The sequence below is a fragment of the Lissotriton vulgaris genome, chromosome 4_1 (assembly GCF_964263255.1).
Source record: "Lissotriton vulgaris chromosome 4_1, aLisVul1.2, whole genome shotgun sequence".
Classification (NCBI taxonomy): Eukaryota; Metazoa; Chordata; class Amphibia; order Caudata; family Salamandridae; genus Lissotriton; species Lissotriton vulgaris.
In genome coordinates, this window is record NC_141691.1 from 425,921,761 (window position 1) to 425,941,229 (window position 19,469).

Here is a 19,469-nt window from a genome sequence, read left to right on the forward strand (position 1 = left end):
ATGATGCGAGGAAGGGAGGCTGGCTCCAAGTTACTTCCTTCATGGATGAGGGAGAAAACAAGAGGGGCAGAATCACAATCAGGGTGGTTGAATGGGGATGGCAAACGGTACTTTAATGTGGGAGATCTAGTGAAAGTGAAGCCTGGTGGGCATAATAATTTTGTCAACAGGTTCAGAGGACCTTTCAAGGTGAAAACTGTGGGCAGCAATTGGGTGAGATTAACTAATGGTCAAGTTTGGAATCTCAGGCGGGTTGCTTTATATCAAAGGGGTGACTCCAAACACGTAGAAAATTTGGAAGGTACATATGATAAGGAGCGGTGTTCTCCTTGGATGTTGATGAAGGATGTAGAGTTTGGAAAGGTACAAGGGGTTGATACTCCCTCCTCTGGAGTTACAAATACTTCTGATGAACAAGATACGCCTGCAAGGGAGGGAGATGGGTTGGATGGTTCACGTGTTTTGAGGGCTGCTGGTGAAAGAAGGTTACCTGGGTATCTGAGTGATTATGTTTCTTCATTCAACTCATGAGCCTCAGTTATTTATTTATTTATTTATTTATTTTTGTTGATTTGTTTTTGTTTTTCTTTCTTTTTCTGGCCTTACTATAAAGGGGGGAGATGTGTTATGTTTCTATAATGCTGGCTTGCATTTTACACATTTGTTATTGCTTGGAATGCTGCATCCTTATGATGCTCTAGAGATTCTAATATGATGTCACCGCTGTGGCTCTGTTATCAGTTGGTCCAGCTGTGTCTGGCAAGAAGCTGTTTAGGATCTTTCTCTGAGGAATAAACCTACTTCAAGATTTACTTGTGTATTGGATTCATTATCACAACAGTTTCCTCCCAATTCCATCGCTCTCAGGAGCTGGTCCTGCCTGCTTTGCTTTTGGCTCCGGTGGACGGGGACGACCTCCCTTGGTCCTTGCTGGATGTTTGCCGGGCTTTGCGGGTTTATTTGGATTGGACCCATGACTTTCGGCTTTCTGACTCCCTGTTTGTTTCTTTTGGTGCTGTCTCCAGGGGTTGCCGTGCTTCTTCTTCTTCTTTTGGGCGTTGGTTGAAGCAGGTTATTGTTCTGGCCTATTCCCTTTCTGGTTTCCCTCCCCCGGCTGGGGTTAAGGGGCGGTCTACTAGGGGGATTCCTGGGCGGAGGTTTGTGGGGTTTCCCTTTCTGAAATTTGTAGGGCCGCCACTTGGGCTTCTGCTATTACCTTTCTTAGGCATTACCGTATCCAGAATGTTCTGGGGGATGACACTAACTTTGGTTTGGGGGTTCATCAGGCTGTGTGTTCCTGATTCCCCTTGTTTTCCTTTTTGTTGTGCTGTTGTTTTCAATAAATTGCTGAGTTTTGCTGTTCTGCTGTGTCCTGGTGGTTTGTTGTTTGATGATGGCCGGTTGCTGCTTGGGTATTCTCATTGGTTATGAATGAAGGGGACGAGGACAGGAGGGACCTGGGGGTAATGTCCTATTACTTACCAGTAATCTTCTTTACTCCAGGTCCCGTTGTCCTCGTCCCCTTCATTGCATCCCTCCCTCCCTCCTGGGCTTTCCGGCCCTCATCTTGGGCTTGGTGGTTCAGGAGTCATGCTGGGTACTGTACCCTTATGTACTCCCTATAGGGAGAGGGAGGGGCGTACCAGCATTTCTGCTTTCTTTTTGTCTTCGAGATGGTCAATCTCATTGGTTATGAATGAAGGGGACGAGGACAACGGGACCCAGAGTAATGAAGATTACCGGTAAGTGATAGGACATTTCTCTGTAAAATATCTGTAGTAGACTCAAGCATTAAAACTAAATGAAAAGTTAATGGTATTTTAAACAACCTTTTTAACAAGTACTCAAGGTCATCAGGGCAAGATTCTGCAGAACAGAGATGGCTCTATAAGGGGGCCCCCTGAAAGGCTAAAGCCCTGGCCCAGAACCCACTTTGCCTATGCCTTAAACCGTTACTGGCTACTTCTACCTTAAAAAGGGCTAATTTTCTCTTTCCTTTGAACATTTTTCAACTGGAAATACATTTTCATTGTCTGATACTAAGACATGTTTATTCATTGTGCTGTAGGACTTTTGTTAATGAAAACAGGAATTCTACCACTTATTCGAAGCCACAGCACAATTTGAAATTGACTTTCAGTAAAAATATAGCCGTCTGTAAAGCGCTGTGACCAGTGCGACCGCACCGGGTGCTTCCTTTAGGTGGTGGGTGTAGTGTTTGAAGTATATTATGGATTTAAAAGCACCTGCTGCCACGTTCAGGCCTCATGCAATTTTCAGGCAACCTTAAAAATGTCATGATATCTCCTGTTATTAATGTTCTTCCAGGAGAAAGATCAGAGGTTTGTCTAGTGGAAGATTTGATTCATGGTGAGGTAGCACAGAGGGTGAATATACCTGCTGCGAAGAACATGCACTATTCAGATCACAAAGTGCATGTAATGTAAATAGGTCAGTGGGTTGTTGGGTAGAGCATTGAGCTATTAACTGCCATGAAAGAGCTGCATTCAAACCACAAGTTATATATTAGAGCGTTATGTTTTTTCCCCCAGTCTTACATTATCCTAATGTTGGGAAATTGGGTTAATTTGGATAGAAATCAGTTAAGATTATTATAGTGAAACCTCAATCAAGGACGTATAAACTATCCTTCCTACTATGATGTGACTACTACACCTTGTAGTCCTCTATCTTATGACATTTTTCCTATACACTCATTTACACCACTGTGTTTGATTGTCTCTGTGTAGTGTGTGTGATGTAAAGTACTGTGACACCCTACACTGGTATGAGTGACGGCAGCACTATAAATCTAATTAAATGCATCTGAGTGAGAGATTATGGAGACTTCAGGGGCAGTAATAAAGGGTAGTAGTTAGGGAATCTGTGGGGGAGGTGGTCATTGGGGGGTCGCCAACAAACATTGTCACACTGGGCGCCTCCAGTGCTAAAGCCGGCCCTGAATATAGCATATGTATTTGGAAAAAAATATGAACTGCTAATTGTCAGATTTATTTTATTTGCCTATAACTAAATATGTTTTTCGTAAAAAGGTGCACTAGACGATGAATTGAATAAATGAAACTCAGAGAGTTTGGTGGTGCGCATGATCATCATTTTTAAGAAATATAGGGGTAGATGTATCAAGAAATTCGTTTGCGATTTCTTAATTGCGATTCATTGCGAATCGCAATTAAGAAGTCGCATAATGGGATGTATGTAATTTTCTGCGATTTTTTTGCGATTCCTTATATGTCGCATAATTTTGTGCGATTTTTTTGCGATTCTTTAATTGCGATAATCGCAAAATAAGGAATCGCTAAAATGCATGAATCTGCTGCTGAAAACTGAAAAATAGCTGAGTCATAGTCAGGAAGTGAACCTGATTAGATCCACCTGTATGCCTGAGCCACACCCAGTGGCAGTTAAAAACCTGTTTGGCTGGTGTGAAGACCTGTTTTACTGCACAATGGAGGCTGGAAATTCTGAAGCTGGGCCCTCTGCAGAGAAAAGGAAAAGGAAACAGAAGTTTTCTGAGAGGGAGGTGGAGACCTTGATTGAGGAAATGGCCTGCAATCATGAACTATTATTTGGGAAACAGGCTAAAAATGTTCCAGATGTAAGGAAAAAAAAGATTTGGCTGGAAATCCAAGAGAAAGTGAATGCGGTTGGAGTCATCCCAAGGTCAATTGAGGAAATTAAGAAGCGTTGGTACGACATGCGGCTGAGGGCAAAGGAGAAACTTGCTGAGAGAGTGAAGGAAGCAAATAAAACAGGAGGAGGAACAGTAAATATAGACCAGCCAACCCCACATGAGGAGCTTGTGGAATCAACTATACAACAAGAAAGTATAAGTGGAGTGACAACAATTGACAGTTCAGAACACCAACTTGCAGAAGAAGGTAAGATGGATGCAAGACTGATTACATGGATATGTATGTTGTGTGTGATGCCCTGCATGAATGAGTGGATTTACATTGAGGGTCTTCATTGCTGATTGGCATTAACAACTGCTGTGTATGTAAATGTAGTAAACATATCTAACTTTATTAGTTTGGCTTTTTATAACCCAACGATTACCTATAAATAACTGCAAAACACAATCTGTTGTTTGCATATTTAAATTTTTATTAAGCAGACAGACAGACAAGCAAAATTCTCATTTGCCTCTTTCTTCATTCTTAGATCATGTTGAACAGTCACATGATGTTGAAGGTGGCCAATCTTCCCAAGAAAATAATACTGGCCCTGAAGACCTTATTGACAATAATGAGGAGGAATCCATCACTTTTACTAGGCGTAAAAGAAGACCTGTTGCACAACTGCAACCTTTCCAAGACTCAGACGAGGAACCTGAGGGATCAAGAAGTATTGTCCAAGAGTCAGAAAATGCAGATACCAATGTAGAATTAGTAAATGATTCAGCAAGAAGAAGATCATACTCTGTCAGTACTTCCAGACAGAACAGGGGTGAAGCAATAGAGAATGTAAATATATTTGCAGGTTTGGAGCACAACATGCTTAAAGTGCAAGAAAAGCAGCACAAAGCACTGAGGTCCATCAATGCCCAACTGAACAAATTGAACAAAAGTAATACCCATGTGGCGGATGGCATGAGGCGCATGGCTGACTCTTTAGACAGACTATGTGTTGCTTTAGAGAATTCTGAAACAAATAGGGCCAGAGATTCACGTCGACGTAACTTAAAGCTACAAAAGTACTATACTGCTGTCAACAGACTATGCACTGTATCTGCACAAAGCAATGTTCGCAGCATTACTATGCAACGCATGGTCAGTGAGTGCTCAAGAAATGTTGCAAAAGGCCTGGATAAGTTTTCACATTCCTTTGAATTATTAAATACATGCAAAAAAGGTTCTACTGCTTCATTTGAGCCCATTGAGAATGAGGACACTGGAAGTGGAAGCAGCAAGAACCCTACACCTACATTGGACACCACTGCCCACAGGAGTGGAAGGCAAGTGTCTCCACAGACATCTGTGAGGAGAAGTGGGCCAGGGCAAAGGAAAAGCAGCAGACAGGCCAAAAAGTGAACATTAATTTTCACAAATCTTAAATGGAAATAGAATGTTAGACTGATGACACAGTCTTTGTTGTAAGTCCTGTGAAGTAACAGGTTTCTTTTGTCACTAGCATTGCTAAATTACTAATAATAAATGTGTCAATGCACGAAACAGCTGTGTAGTTTTTTAATCTTACCTAGAAATAATTGTTTGTTATTTCTGCACGCCTTTGACGACCAGCAACAGCTCCTAACCCAGTACCACATCTTCTTGGTGGTGGTACATCATCATTGTCTGAGGATTCAGGTTCACTCACTTCACATTCAGTTCCTTTCCTTATTGCCATGTTATGTAACATTGCACAACTTGTGATAATTTTGCAACACAGGGATGGTTTATATTGCAAAGCTCCACCACTTTTATGGATTCTTCTGAATCTACTTTTCAAAATTCCAAAAGTTCTCTCAATGACTCCACGTGTAGAGCGGTGTGCCTTATTGTATCTTCTTTCATGTACGTTTGTTGGATTCAGGTATGGGGTCAATATAAAGTCACGAACTGCATACGCGCTGTCTCCTGCACAGTAATGTGAATAGTTGTTAGTTTGTACTTTAAATAAGACAATTTGAATCAAGTTGAAGTAATTTTTAAAAGCACTTACCAAGCAGAAACCCATCTCCAAATTCACCAGTACTCAAACAGGCATGTAATCCACTGTGTCTAAATATATATGAGTCATGAGTGCTTCCAGGGAATTTTGCAACAATGTCAGTAATGATGTACTTAGCATTACACACCATTTGAATGTTTAAAGAGTGGTAACTTTTCCTATTCCGATAAAGATGTTCAGTTGCAGCAGGAGGAGTAATGGCAATATGTGTTCCATCTATACATCCAATAACATGTGGAAAATGAGCTATTTGATAAAAGTCATACTTAGAAATTTGGATATCTTGAGGAGTGCTGGTAAGGTAAATGTGATGGTGCAACCTGCTCATCATTGCATCAAGAAATACCCTGAAGAATCTTGAAAAAGCACTCTGGGATACTCCTCCTACCTCTGCTATCACCCTTTGAAAAGATCCAGAAGCAAGAAGATGTAGGGAACACAGTACTTGCACATGAGTTGGTATTGAATGTGTCCTGTGTGTCTCATGCTCTAAGAAAGGCTTTAACTCCACAATGAGGTCCAAAATGGTATGTGGATGCAGTCTATATTTCTCAAAAATGTCTTCTTCTGTCTGTTGAAATAAGGTAATCCTCAGTCTGAAAATCCTTTCCTGCCTCTGTCTCCTCTGTGCAAGAGCTTGAATGCGCAGCCTTCTAGCTATCACGTAAAGTGCAGCCATTGTTCTCTTCAAAAGAAGCAGTTGGGCCTGTCATTTATACTTTCAAAAATTTTTGCACCTGGTTTGAGTTAGTGTTATTTGCGAGTTCTTAATCTGCGAAAATCGTTTTTTCGCTAATTGCGATTCCGTCATACATCTCTTTGCGAATTCGCAACATATTAGCGATAATCGCAAACAACGAAACATGCAAACTAAAGAATCGCAAAATGAATTCGCAGAAAACGAAAAAATCGCAAATAAGGACACGCAAAAAGTGCGATTTCTAAATTAGCGATGCGAAAATTCACATACATCCCAAAACATGCAAAATGTCCGTTTGCGATTCGTTAAGGCCAAAATTCGCAGAATTTTGGCCTTAACGATTCGCAAACGGCTTGATACATCTAGGCCATAATCTTCCCACCATGAATAAAATGTCACCCTGGATTATTTGTTCTTATTCCTTCATTTGGTAACAGAAATCCTGAGATACTTTTGGTATCCTTTTCGATATACAAGATGGATATATTATAGTATAGTGAACTGCAACATGTTCTATCCAGGGCCTGACGAAATATGGTGATAACAACCCCAACCTGCTGAGCAGCTAATGCCTCCATTGCCTTCTGCACCACCTTCAAATCAGCTGCATCATCTAAAAAACATCTTGACCAGGGATGGACTAAACCTCGCGGAGTCACATACGAACTCCGTAAGATTCCAATGAGTTCCGCAATCAGGTGGAATCAGCAAATTACACAAATTTTTAGCACTGGGAATTTGTTCCGCACGGCAAAATCAGTGCGACTGGCACTATGTGGTGCGCCAGAGCGTGCTGCTTCTTTGCTGCCACTCGAATAGATTTTCTACTAGAGTGGCAGCTTTCTCACCGCAAATGGTCACAACTGCCTGTGACCCCCCCACATTAATACAATCTCACCTGGTGCCATTCTTGAGTCTGAGAATTGCACTCCGGAAAGCTAATTCTTTCTCATGCATGGCAACTTAACTTTGGTAAGCCGAGCACATGAAAAAAAATCTAATGGTGTTAAAAGTGGAAAAACTTTGTGAACTCCACCAGCGGAATTTATCACCCACCCCTAATCTTGGCCAACACCCCACCGAGCAGACTGACCAACTCCAGGCACACCTGCAGCCAGCACACCAACAGATATGAAAATGTGTAAAAAAACAAATACAAAGATTTTGACTCTATTTATGCCCCCAAGATTACAGTTACATTCCAGTATCCCTAGGGCCACGCCGTTCCAGCACCTATTTAGAAAAGCCCAAAGACACACCTCTTTAAAAATCAGTAAATCACATGTGGTAAAGATGAGATGTACAAATCAATTTTGCTGTTTCAAACCATGTACTATGCAACATCACAAAGTTTGCAACTGCAAGTGTCGTTTAGATGTATATAATCTGTTGAGTGCCCCACGCCGAATCACAACTAGGAAGGGGTGTGAATGAGGTGTATCTTTCTAATGGCGATTCAGTATGGTACAGCATGTATGAATAATTCGCAAACACAATTTTTCTCTGGCACACTTTGAGATTCTGCAGGCTACTATTTCTTAGAACTCTGGCAACATACTGTTCTTCTGTGTGAGTTGGTCCACTTCTATGTTCTCTCCACTTTACTAATATGATGATGTTTAGATTTTGTTTTATTTCAGATAATTTTAGGGTTGGATTACATTTCTAGGATGTCTTATGAAACCAAAAGTGATTGTAGTTATCTCAGTAATTGATTACTCATGTTTTTCTGAACATTACTGTCATTTCAGAATGATCCTTTATCGTTTGTTACATTGATTGCACAAAATATATTAGGACAGCATCTGGTAGAAACTTTAAGGTTGGGTAAGACACCTTGTTGCCACATTTGTGAGAAATACATGAACCACTGATGATTTTCATAGCTTTTCATAGAAGGGGAAATTACTGTGGTTAATATCACATCAAGGAAAGGAAAAACAGCTGTTTGCTATTGGTCATAAATTGATAAATTGCATTACAAGACCACACCTACATTTGTATGTGCTGAGTCTAGACCAGAAAAGAACACTCTGTAGTTTGTAACTTTCTAAGGGAGACCTATGGCAAAGAGATCAAGAGGACTCATTGACTGTCACTGAAACCATTGTAGGAATGAGAGTATTAACATAGATACAACTATGTAAATGTATCTTGAATGATGTGGCGGCTCCTCTGCTATTGCGGGGGAGCATATCCCCTCATCAGCCTCAAAACATTAAAAATGATAATACGAGTATTTATTATTGCTTTATTTTTCTTACAATAGCTGAGGTTTGGGGGCAAGCCCATCATGGAGGGCTTTTGTTACTGTTGTCAGTGTGCATAACGATTTGTCCAGCAGTCTCAGGTCAGCCAACCAGGCATGTGCACTGAAGCTGTGTCCAACCCCAGCTATATTGCTGGGCTGGAGAGAGCAAGCAAAGGCCCCCAGTCTCACTGGAAGTGCAAATCCTCAGCGCTTAGACCAATCCTGACGCTGCTTTCAGCATCATGAAAGCAGCATCAGGACTTTATGCAGGGGATTCTGGGACCCTGTGCTGGTGTGGACAGAGCAGAAGAGTTGAGGTTCGGCGATGCAGTGGGTAATTGTTTTGTGTGTGTGTCCTTTGTATATTGTCCGTCCCACCCCCCTTTTACCTCCCTGCCGGGCAACTCTACCGGGATACGAGCAACTACTGCTTGAATGTGTTTCAGGGAACACCAGCTACTAGGCATTGTGGGCGAGTTCCAAGGAACCAATCAAAGGAGGGATTTTGAGAGAATGCATTTCCCCATCCCTCCACAGAATTTCAGGTTCCTAGAAGACCAAGGATTCTTCAGCATACCCAGGCACCATGTGATGTGGTGTCCTGGTTCCATGCCTGTGTTCTAGCATGGAACCAGGCTGTTGTGAGGTTCTGTTACCGACAGTTGATGTTACTGAACTGTTGGCTGAGGTTGTATAATAAATACCTCTTACCTTCTCGACATCGGCTTGGGTTTCACGTTATTATACTGGTGACGCTTTGTTAGGAGGAACCATCATGTGAATGATACAACCTCAACTACAGAGTCTTGTTGAGCGAGAAGGAAATTAAAAGAAAATTCGTCAAATTTACGTTGTGATATTAAAGGTGAAGCGCAGTGAGGATTCGGAGAAGTCTGTCGAGATTGTGAAATCAACGGAGGTGAGGCAGTGTGTCTTCCGAGTTTTTGTTGCATCTGTAGTCTGGAAAATGCGCTGAAACGCAAAGGCACTACATGCTTTCCACTGGAAGTAGCTGTTGGAGATCAAGGGCAAGCCTGTTAGCGTAACAAGCCCTATCTCCAGAAGAGAATGTGCTGAATGCGTGTAACGATCGCTATTGGCTATGCGTGGGAGAACAAGGTCAATCGGTACCAGAAACAGCATTGATGGTTGGAGTACAAGCGCAAGTCTCTAAGGAAAACCGATCAAATGTTTGATGACGTCACGCGGCGGCCATTTTAAGCAGGTTTTCGAGCATCGAGATTTCTATCTGAAGGTGAAGCAATTAAAGCTTGCCTTGACGGTGACAAGCACACCTCCTCAATGTTTTGTTATATGTGTCTAAGCTTGTCTTTACGGTGATGAGCACACCTTAACATCCAGATGTGTACGATCAACCGCTGTTCCTAAACTTAGTAGCTTGTGTACATTTCAAAAATACATATGTGTCATTCCTACCCTTGATTTCATTCTTTATATTTTACCATATGAATTGCTGTAGAGTCAGTACACAATAAGAGCTCATTGTGGCAGCTCAGTTGTTGGCTGATGGTATCGCATGTTTTCTGAGACCTAAAAACTCTACATTTTGCTACAAGCAAAAAGGTCTGTTAGACATAGTGGTATATTGCTTTAGTAAATTGGCTATTGTGACAAGAAATTATAGATCAAAACATTATACATTTTTAGAAAGTTTTCTGACTCATTTTCATTTTTTTGTATTTCAACAGCTAATTTGTTTGGAAAAAAACATAAGGAATCTACAAAAATCAGCAAAAAGCAATTATATTAGGCAAAAGACATTGCAAGAAATATTGATCTGGATCAGGTTTCATTCGGTCCACTTGTGCATGGCACTAAGAGTTGGAAGTCAAGGAACAGTTGTACTCACAATGTCTTTTGCCTAATATAATTGCGTTTTGCAGAATTCACAACTTATCTGCAAGGGTTCTTGGATCTTCATTTCAACAGTTTTGTCCAGATGACGATCTCATAGATTATTATCAGAAGAGACTGAACCGTTGATGCCCTAACCTATTTTCTTTTAATTTTGTTAAGAATCTACTTGGGAGAATTCTGATCCTATTTTTAGAAGAGTCTCCATTCTACATCTGGTAATGAGTTTATAGACATTGATCACTAGTGAAATCTAAGTGAAAAGATTTCTTGTATTCTGAAATCAATGCATTTTGTACATCTTTCTACTTTTGTACCCCAAAATGCAATCTTGTTTCTTGGAATACAATAAAATGAGCTAAGAAATACACCCATTTTGTGTTGTTTAATTCCTTTCTTGAATCAGTGCTGCTGTCCCACTTGTAGCATTTTATGTACAGGTCCTAGACACACACTTTACCAGGGAGTTACCAGCAAATGTAGTATGCCAATCATGGATAACCAATAAAAATCACAATTTACACATGGAGCACATGAATTTGAATTTTAATTGAATTTAAAATACTTATAGAGCGCTGCATTCACCGTGCGGTTTCTTGGCGCTATGGAGGCAAAAATAGCGGAGGAGAGACAATAGATACTGGTACAATGAAAGGGAGTAAAAAGGACAATTTACAGAGGGAAGGCCTGATTGAATAAGAAGGTTTTGAGGTCTTTGCGGAAAAGAGAGAAGTGCTTAGCAGACCGTAGATGGTCGGGGAGGGAGTTCCAAAAAGTGGGTGCCAAAAATGAGAAATTGGCCCCTCCCCACTTTTTGCGCTTGTAGCGGGGTACCTTCAAAAGTGATTGGGATGATGAGCGAAGCTCTCTGGCAGGGACATACTCCCTTATCAGAGAGGTAATAAAGGCGGGAGCTGAGCCCTGGCGCGCCTGGAAGACCATGCAGCCAGTTTTGAAAAGGGATCGCTCCCTGACAGGTAGCCAGTGGAGCGCCTTCAATAGAGGAGTTGAGTGGTGGGAGCGGGAGAGGCCATACACTAGTCGGGCCGCCTGGTTTTGGACCAGTTGGAGCTTCCGTAGGCTGTACGCCGGAATGCCGTTGTACAGGGCATTGGCGTAGTCCAGCCGGGAGATCACCAAGGCGGACATGATCAGTTTAAGTGCCAGGGGAGAAAAGAAACGGGAAACAGTGCGAATAGTGCGGAGAGTGAGAAAGCAAGAAGAGACAACAGAACTAATTGTGTGAGTGTAGGGTGAGATGATTATTCATTTTGATGCCTAAGGTCTTAACTGTGGAAGAGGGAGTGGGAGGGGGACCAAAGGAAGAGGGCCAAAATGAAGAGTGCCAGGGACTGGAAGAACCACCTGTGAGAACCAGCTCAGTTTTATCCAGGTTCAGCTTCAGATGGTTGTGGTTCATCCAGTCCCTTATAAAAATCATAGAAGTCTGAAAGTTAGAAATAGAATAGGAAGAAGAAGTGAGGTTGAAGATGAGCTGGAGGTCGTCCGCATAGTTATATACGGTGACCTCCAGCTGCTTGAGGGCAAAGATTAGGGGATAGATATAAAGATTGAACAGAAGAGGAGAAAGAGAAGAACCCTGGGGAACACCACAAGTGACCTTAAGTGGGGTGGCCGAAAAATCCCCCAACCGGACCGCCTGGGTGCGGTCCCTCAGGAAGGACGATAGCCAGACCAGGGCTGAGCCCCCGATTCCCGCCGCTCTGACACGTGAAAGCAAGATGGAGTGGTCCACCGTGTCAAAAGTGGCGGAGAGATCGAGGAGCACCAGGGCCTGGTGTTTGTTTTGGTCCATGCCCTCCCTGAGGTTGTCCAGGACCGACACCACGACGGACTCAGTGGAGTGCCTGGGCCGGAAGCCCGCCTGGCGAGACGCCAGGCCCCCATTTACTTCTACATGGGCGCTGAGTACCGATGTTACATGGCGCTCAAGCACCTTGCCCAAATAGGGTAACAGTGAAATAGGGCGATAGTTGACTGGGGTGGACGGATCCGCGCCAGGCTTCTTCAGAATAGGCACTATTGTAGCAGATTTAAGTGCTGGGATCACAACCCCCTGGGCAAGGGAACTGTTGAGAAAAGTGATCGGGGGCTGGGTGCAAACAGAGTAAATCTGTTGAAGAATACGGGCCGGGCAAATGTCTGCCGGGGAGCCTGACTTAACCTTAGGAAGTATTGCCAAGTATACTTTTTCAGTGAGAGGGGGGATCGAAGAAAGACAGCACTGGACAGTAGGAGGAAGGGGTTCAACAAAAGTAATAGAGGGGGTGGAATATTGGCCTTGATGTTAGTAATTTTCTCCAAAAAATAAGAATTCAACGAATCACGTAAGGAGTGGGTGGGAGGAGGTTTAAGTGTAGCCCTGTCAGAGAAGGCTAGATCGTGAATGATTGTGAAAATCTCCCTGGATTTATTCTCTGCCACCAAAATTTTTGCTGAGAAATAGGCAGTTTTGGCGCCTAGTATGGCTTTTTTATAGTCGCTTAATAGTGTGGAGTAGTGGGTTTTCAGTAAAGGACAATAGTCCCTTCTCCATTGCCTCTCAGCCCGCCGGAGGGTCAGCTTTTTTTCCTTCAGATCTTCACTGAACCACCGATTTGACTCCTTAGGTCGTCTAGTTGAAATCCGACGTAGGGGGGCTACCGAGTCGCAGCCTCCCGCGAGCCAGGTGTTAAAGGCGGTGGCTTGAGATGAGGAGGATAAGCCCGCCAGATTAGGCGAGGAGTTCAGGAGAGAAGAAGATAACGAAGGGAAGTCGACACGGTTCCAGTTCCGCGCGACAGGTGTTTTTGGCAAGCGGGACCTTAGTTACAGGGTTAAGGTGGAGGGAGAAGGAGATTAGGGCATGATCTGACCATGGGCATGGGGATACAGACATGGAAAAAATGGGAACATGTACTTTGGCACTGATCAGCAGTGGTAAACTGCCCAGAGTACTTAAGCCACCAAAACCGAAATCCAGCACGCAGTCAAAATACAGGAGGTAGAGAAAAAAGTCAGGTCCGCGCCAAGTTATCCAGGTCTACCAGGACTACTACCATCCAAAAAAAAGCTTATCACCAGGGGGCGGAAGGCTTACTAGTTAAGAGTTAAAAGGAAATATCTTTTTTTTTTTAAGGTGGGCATTGCACATATTTTATTGAAGTGTGTAGTCAATATACTTTATCATTTGGAAGGTAACATTTTCTTCACTCAAGGTAGATGGTATTGTAATTAAACCATTACTAAAACCTTGCAATATTGTAAGAATGGGAGTAGTGAACCCAGTACTGTTTGTGCTTCACTATAGAAACAGTGAAACACATCAACTTTGCTGAAGTACAAAACATCCTTGTCATGGTCTTGGGTGATTCTTTGCTTTACAAAGGAATCAATAGATCCTTAGTGATGAAACATAACTATATATTCTGGGTCTACATGAGAAGCAAGTCTGTTTCACAAATGCTTTTAACTGGTGAAATTCCATGATTCCTGTGGCACGCTAAGGCAGTGTTAGATTAAACACTTTTTGCATATTTTTCTAAACTGGTGTGGTGTCCTTTTGTAGTGGTTTCACTGTTTACTGTTGGTTATGTGCGAATGCTTTATACACTGCCTCTAAGATAAGCCTGACTACTCGTGCCAAGCTACCGAGGGGGTGAGCAGGGGTTATTTTAGTAGTGTAACTATCTTCTCCTGACTAGAATGAAGGGTCCCACCTTAGACAAAGGTGCAACCCATTGCCAACTAGAGACCCCCATTTCTAACACCATATTTCCTATGTGTTTGATGGTTCATTCAGTTCATATATTCATATTTAACATACCCATTTGATCTACAATTGCTCCTTCATATATGTGCATGGCCAACATACCTTATTTATCTTAATCAGCATTTATTTTTGATTCCATGAACTAATAACATGAGTTTTAAAATTATGTTGGCCATATGTGGCATTGCGTCAGTCAAATTCAAAGTCCTGCACCAGGTATGGCAGACTTGTGAAATCAATCCAATTTCAAAATTGGGGATTGGTTTCCCCTATTTGATATATTAAAAGCATTGAAATAGCATGTATTATGTACCATTCACCAAATATGGGGTACAAACGAGTGTACCTACCTCTTTTATCTCCCCACTCATATCTACACCTTATGTCAATGTACCACAAAAAGTTACCAGTCATCTAAGGCATTAGGCAATGATAATATCTTCAAGGGTGTTTTCCATGTCCTCTTTTCCATACGATTTAAACAACAAAAATGCACCACGAGTAACAGAATGGAAACCCTTGTCAGTGCATAGTGCCCTTGTATTAGAAAACACCTGCATTTGATAATCCTACTTAATATCCTGAAGTCATTTCTTTGTAAAGTATAACAACTTAAGTTGTTGACCTGGCTATGATTCATTTCTTCCCAAGGTTGGGTCTTCCTTTGAAATCTTAACAGATAAATGGATGCCATTTGTATGTTATGTGATGAGACGTATGCTCAATGAACTTGGAGAATTTAAACACCCACCTACCTTTTGCATATGGATTACTTGGTTGAACATTAACCCTAAATGATAAAAAGCTATCAAAAACATTTCCAGAGGAGAGTGTAAATGGTAGAGATTAGCATCGGTGATCTTACATGTTAGTACCTTTTTTATACCTACTTTCATTTGACCTTCATAGTCCTTAGCAGGTTATATCGATTGGGGGATATTCCTTACCTTTTTGGACATGGCATATGAAGGGCAACAAGAAAAGGGAGACAGAGTTAACCTTTCTTACATCCACAATCCAGTTACAATAAAAAAATAAAAAATTAAGGCACATTGTTGTAGAAATATTTGGAGCAGCCTCAATCATGTCAAAATCATTTTCAAAATAATAATGCACATGTATGGAAATCCAAACACAGAACTGATTCCTGCTTTTGCTACAGTCCTCCGATAAAAAAAACCCTTTCTAAATGTCAGAGTACACACAGACATTAGAAATTACCAAGTTGCAGTGTCAGACTGTACAAAGATCAACAAATATACAATTTTCATCTCTTTGAGAAATAGAAACATTAAACTCATACACCCATAGCTCCCTCATAAGGGTTAGTATTCATAAAACAGTATTCTCAGCACTAGAATTGAAGTTTTCTTGACAACCTCTATGTAGGAAAAGGGGGTATTAGTTGAGGGGGGCAACTATCACCCTGAAGTAATAATCACAATCCTTGTCAGGGTGAACCTATCAAGTCACCAAATAAACCTGAGTTCAATCCCTTCTTGGCTATGGTACAGGGCATTTAGGCTTAATTTGGAAGCAATTTTCAAAGTATAAAAACAATATTAAAATCGAAACAATAAAACAATAAAATAAAATAATAAAAAATAAACAATAAAAATCCCAAAGCAACTTAGAAATATGGAGTACAATAATATCCTATATTTTTTTTACTAAGCATGCTGTCGATATGCGGAATCCTCCGGAGCCCAGGACGATCCTGCGCGCATATGGTATTAAAAAAGCTATGTATCTGGAGATACTTGAAGAAATCATTGCCGGTTAAATTATACTTATTCGATAACTCCAAAAAGGGGTTTAACTGATCATTCTGCTATAGGTCACCTACACAAACAATTCCACAATTACGCCACCTGGTCATAACATGAGCCTGAAAAACTGAGGGAAAAATGCTAGAGGAAGACAAAGGAGTATACAGGAAGATCTTCTCAATCCCCATTTGGCGCTTAATTATCCTCCAAACCCCATACACAGCTTTTAGAATCCTAAACTTTGTTTCTTTTAAATAGCAGTGCTCTATAAATTTTAAAAGGCTGCCTCGACACTCCACCCCCAATGCAAATTCATAAATTGAAGGTGAATGACTCAATGGAATTCACGCCTTTACACCAATTATGAGTGGGGTAATGAACTGTAACACCGATGCGAGATAATAATACAGAAAGTGCAGGATACCCCAGCCGCCCCTGGTCTGTGGGAGCATCATTTTCTTATAAGATCTGCGCTGACGTTTGTAGCCTCACAAGAATCTATCTGCCATCCTTTCTAATTGTTTAAAACAGGTGAGATGAAATTCTAGTGAAATTGTCCTAAACATATATAGGAACTTTGGCAGGATCATCATTTTTAAAATGTTACAGAGACCAAACAAGGATAGATGAAAGTGATTGATACATTCTAACAAGGAATTCACTTTTTTTAGGTCTGGGTTTACATTGAGGTCTGGGAAAGCAGAGACCGGGACCGTAATTTTTATACCCAAATAGGTCGCTACTGAGACTGTATTTAGTTGTGGTGGAGGATTCTGACCTACATACAAAATTTGGGTTTTCTATATATTTAATTTGTAGCCTGAAAAGGCACCAAACTGGGTCGCTAGATCTTCTATTATTGGGATTGCCCCTTGGATATCTGTTGTCATGACTACTATGTCGTCCGCGAACGTGAGGGCTCTATAACTGGTACCAGCAACTTGTGCTGGTGCTATATCCTCTGCCTGATTCAGTTTTTTAAAAAATATCGATATATAGAGCGAACAGAAGCGGAGAGGTCGGGCATCCCTGTCGGTGCCTCTGTAAATACTGAAAGGAAGAGATTTTTTCGGTCCCATTTTAATACAGGAGGATGGGGACTCATAGAGTGCTCTTAAAGCTACTATTATCTTAGGACCGAAGCCTTTTAACAGAAGCAGATCCCGGAGATATAGCCAGTCCACCCTGTTGAATGCCTTTTCGGCATCCAACAGGGTGATTCCAAGATCCGTATTGGACCCTTGAGCCCAGTCTCATTAACGCGATCACCCGTCTAACATGATCAGCCGTATCCCGAATGGGGATAAAGCCATGTTGCAAAGTCGAGAGGCTAAAATCTTTGAGAAAATCTTGCTGTCAGCGTTGATTAACCAAATAGGTCTATACGAGGCTGGGTGAAGAGGAGGTTTCTCTTTTTTGAGGAAAGCCATAATGGTCGATTGTCGCCAGGAAGATGGTGCTGACCCTTTCTGTGCTTCCAAACAAGTAAGAAGTAAATCCTGTTTTAACACCTGGCGGAATGTTCTATAGAACTCAAGAGGGATACCATCCGGTCCTACAGCCTTGCCGACAGCTAGAGAAAGAATAGCCAGGTCTATTTCTTCCCATGCAATATCTTCATCTAATACAGCCGCCTGTATAGGAGTTAGCTTAAGGATAGTGTCATCACCACAAAAATTTAAGATGGAATCGGATGAATAAGATATGGCCTCCTCAGTATATAATTTACTGTAGAACACTCAGAAAACCTCCAAGATTTCATCAGGTTGATCATGTATTTGTACCATCTCATCCTGTATTTTATTTATAGAATTAACTGCTTCTTTTTGTCTGATTTTTTTAGCCAGAAGACGCCCTGAATTTTCTCCAACCTCCTAAAGCTGTGATCTAAAAGCTGCCACCTGCTCTGCAAGCTTAGAAGCAAAGATCTCATATAACTAAGATTTATGCATGGACAGGCGGCCTTTAATGTTTTCGGTGTCCTGTGAGGTAGTAATGGCTATGGCTAGTTTTGCTTCCCACTCCTGCACTTCCCAGTCCTCTTCTGATAAGAATTCCTACCCCCTTTGTAGTAGTGCCTTGACGGGTACATCTAGATCGTTAAGCCAGCCTCTGTCATTCCATGTCAGGTGGGTTTCCTGTAGACATAGTAGGTCTTTCCTCATAAAAGATAGGATATTACTATAATTTATTCAAATCTTCACTTCCAGACGATATTGAGGGTCACCAAGGAAGGTGGAATGAAAAGTTGGGTAGTGATGACATTCAGTTACAGGAGTCTATTGTATTGGCCAACACTATATTAATTACTGGTAGAGCCCGAACGCAGCACTACATGGCCTTGTTTGACTTATATTATATTCCTTCAAAAATCTGTAAATGGGGGACTACTGTGGGGACATCTTGCAGTAGATGAGGTCTGTTTGCAACGGATCACTGAAATAATATAGACTGCCAAAATATCGACCTGCAAAAATATCGTTGCCAAAATATCGACAGACAAAATATCGACTTTCTATCTACAAACAGGTAAGTACAAAAATATCGAGTACAAAATATCGTTAACAATAATATAGATGTAAAAAATATCGACTTTATTAAAAACAGTGTTAAATTAAATTAATATTAAATTTTAATTACTAAAATATACTTAAAAATACTTAAATTAAATTATAATAATTAAATAATAAATGAAAATAATAAAAATAATTTTTTACAATCTTATTTGTTGACCCTGAACCCTAAAATATACCCCTTTACCCAAAAACCCAAAACTGACCCTGAACCCTAAAAATACCCCTTTACCCAAAAACTAAAAACTGACCCTGAACCCTAAAAATGCCCCTTTACCCAAAAACTGAAAACTGACCCTGAACCCTAAAAATGCCCCTTTACCCAAAAACTGAAAACTGACCTTGAACCCTAAAAATGCCCCTTTACCCAAAAACTGAAAACTGACCTTGAACCCTAAAAATGCCCCTTTACCCCAAAAACTGAAAACTGACCCTGAACCCTAAAAATGCCCCTTTACCCAAAAACTGAAAACTGACCCTGAACCCTAAAAATGCCCCTTTACCCAAAAACGAAAAACTGACCCTGAACCCTAAAAATACTCCTTTACCCAAAATTTATCAATATTATTTAATTACCAAATAATTATTAATTAACAATAACAATAAAGTAAATATATTAGCACATTAGCTGTAATTATTTTAATAATTAATATTATTTTTTCCCAATTAATTACTTAACAATAACACAAAATTATATATATTAAAATGTACTCTAATTAATGTAATTAACTAATTACAAATAATCAATTACCAATTAATTACTAATTCAAAATATGTACAAAATTATATTAATTAATTAACTAATTATTATTAATTATCAATTAATTATTAATTA

At 40.8% G+C, this 19,469-nt stretch overlaps 1 protein-coding gene across 1 annotated transcript; it reads left to right on the forward strand.

The window, feature by feature from the left end:
• The first annotated feature begins 3,469 nt into the window (after positions 1–3,469).
• LOC147718828 (uncharacterized) lies at positions 3,470–5,054 on the forward strand. The gene is made up of 2 exons (XM_086967244.1): positions 3,470–3,902; positions 4,186–5,054. The coding sequence occupies exons 1-2, from the start codon at positions 3,470–3,472 to the stop codon at positions 5,052–5,054; spliced, it is 1,302 nt and encodes a 433-aa protein (XP_086823370.1).
• The last annotated feature ends 14,415 nt before the right edge of the window (positions 5,055–19,469 follow it).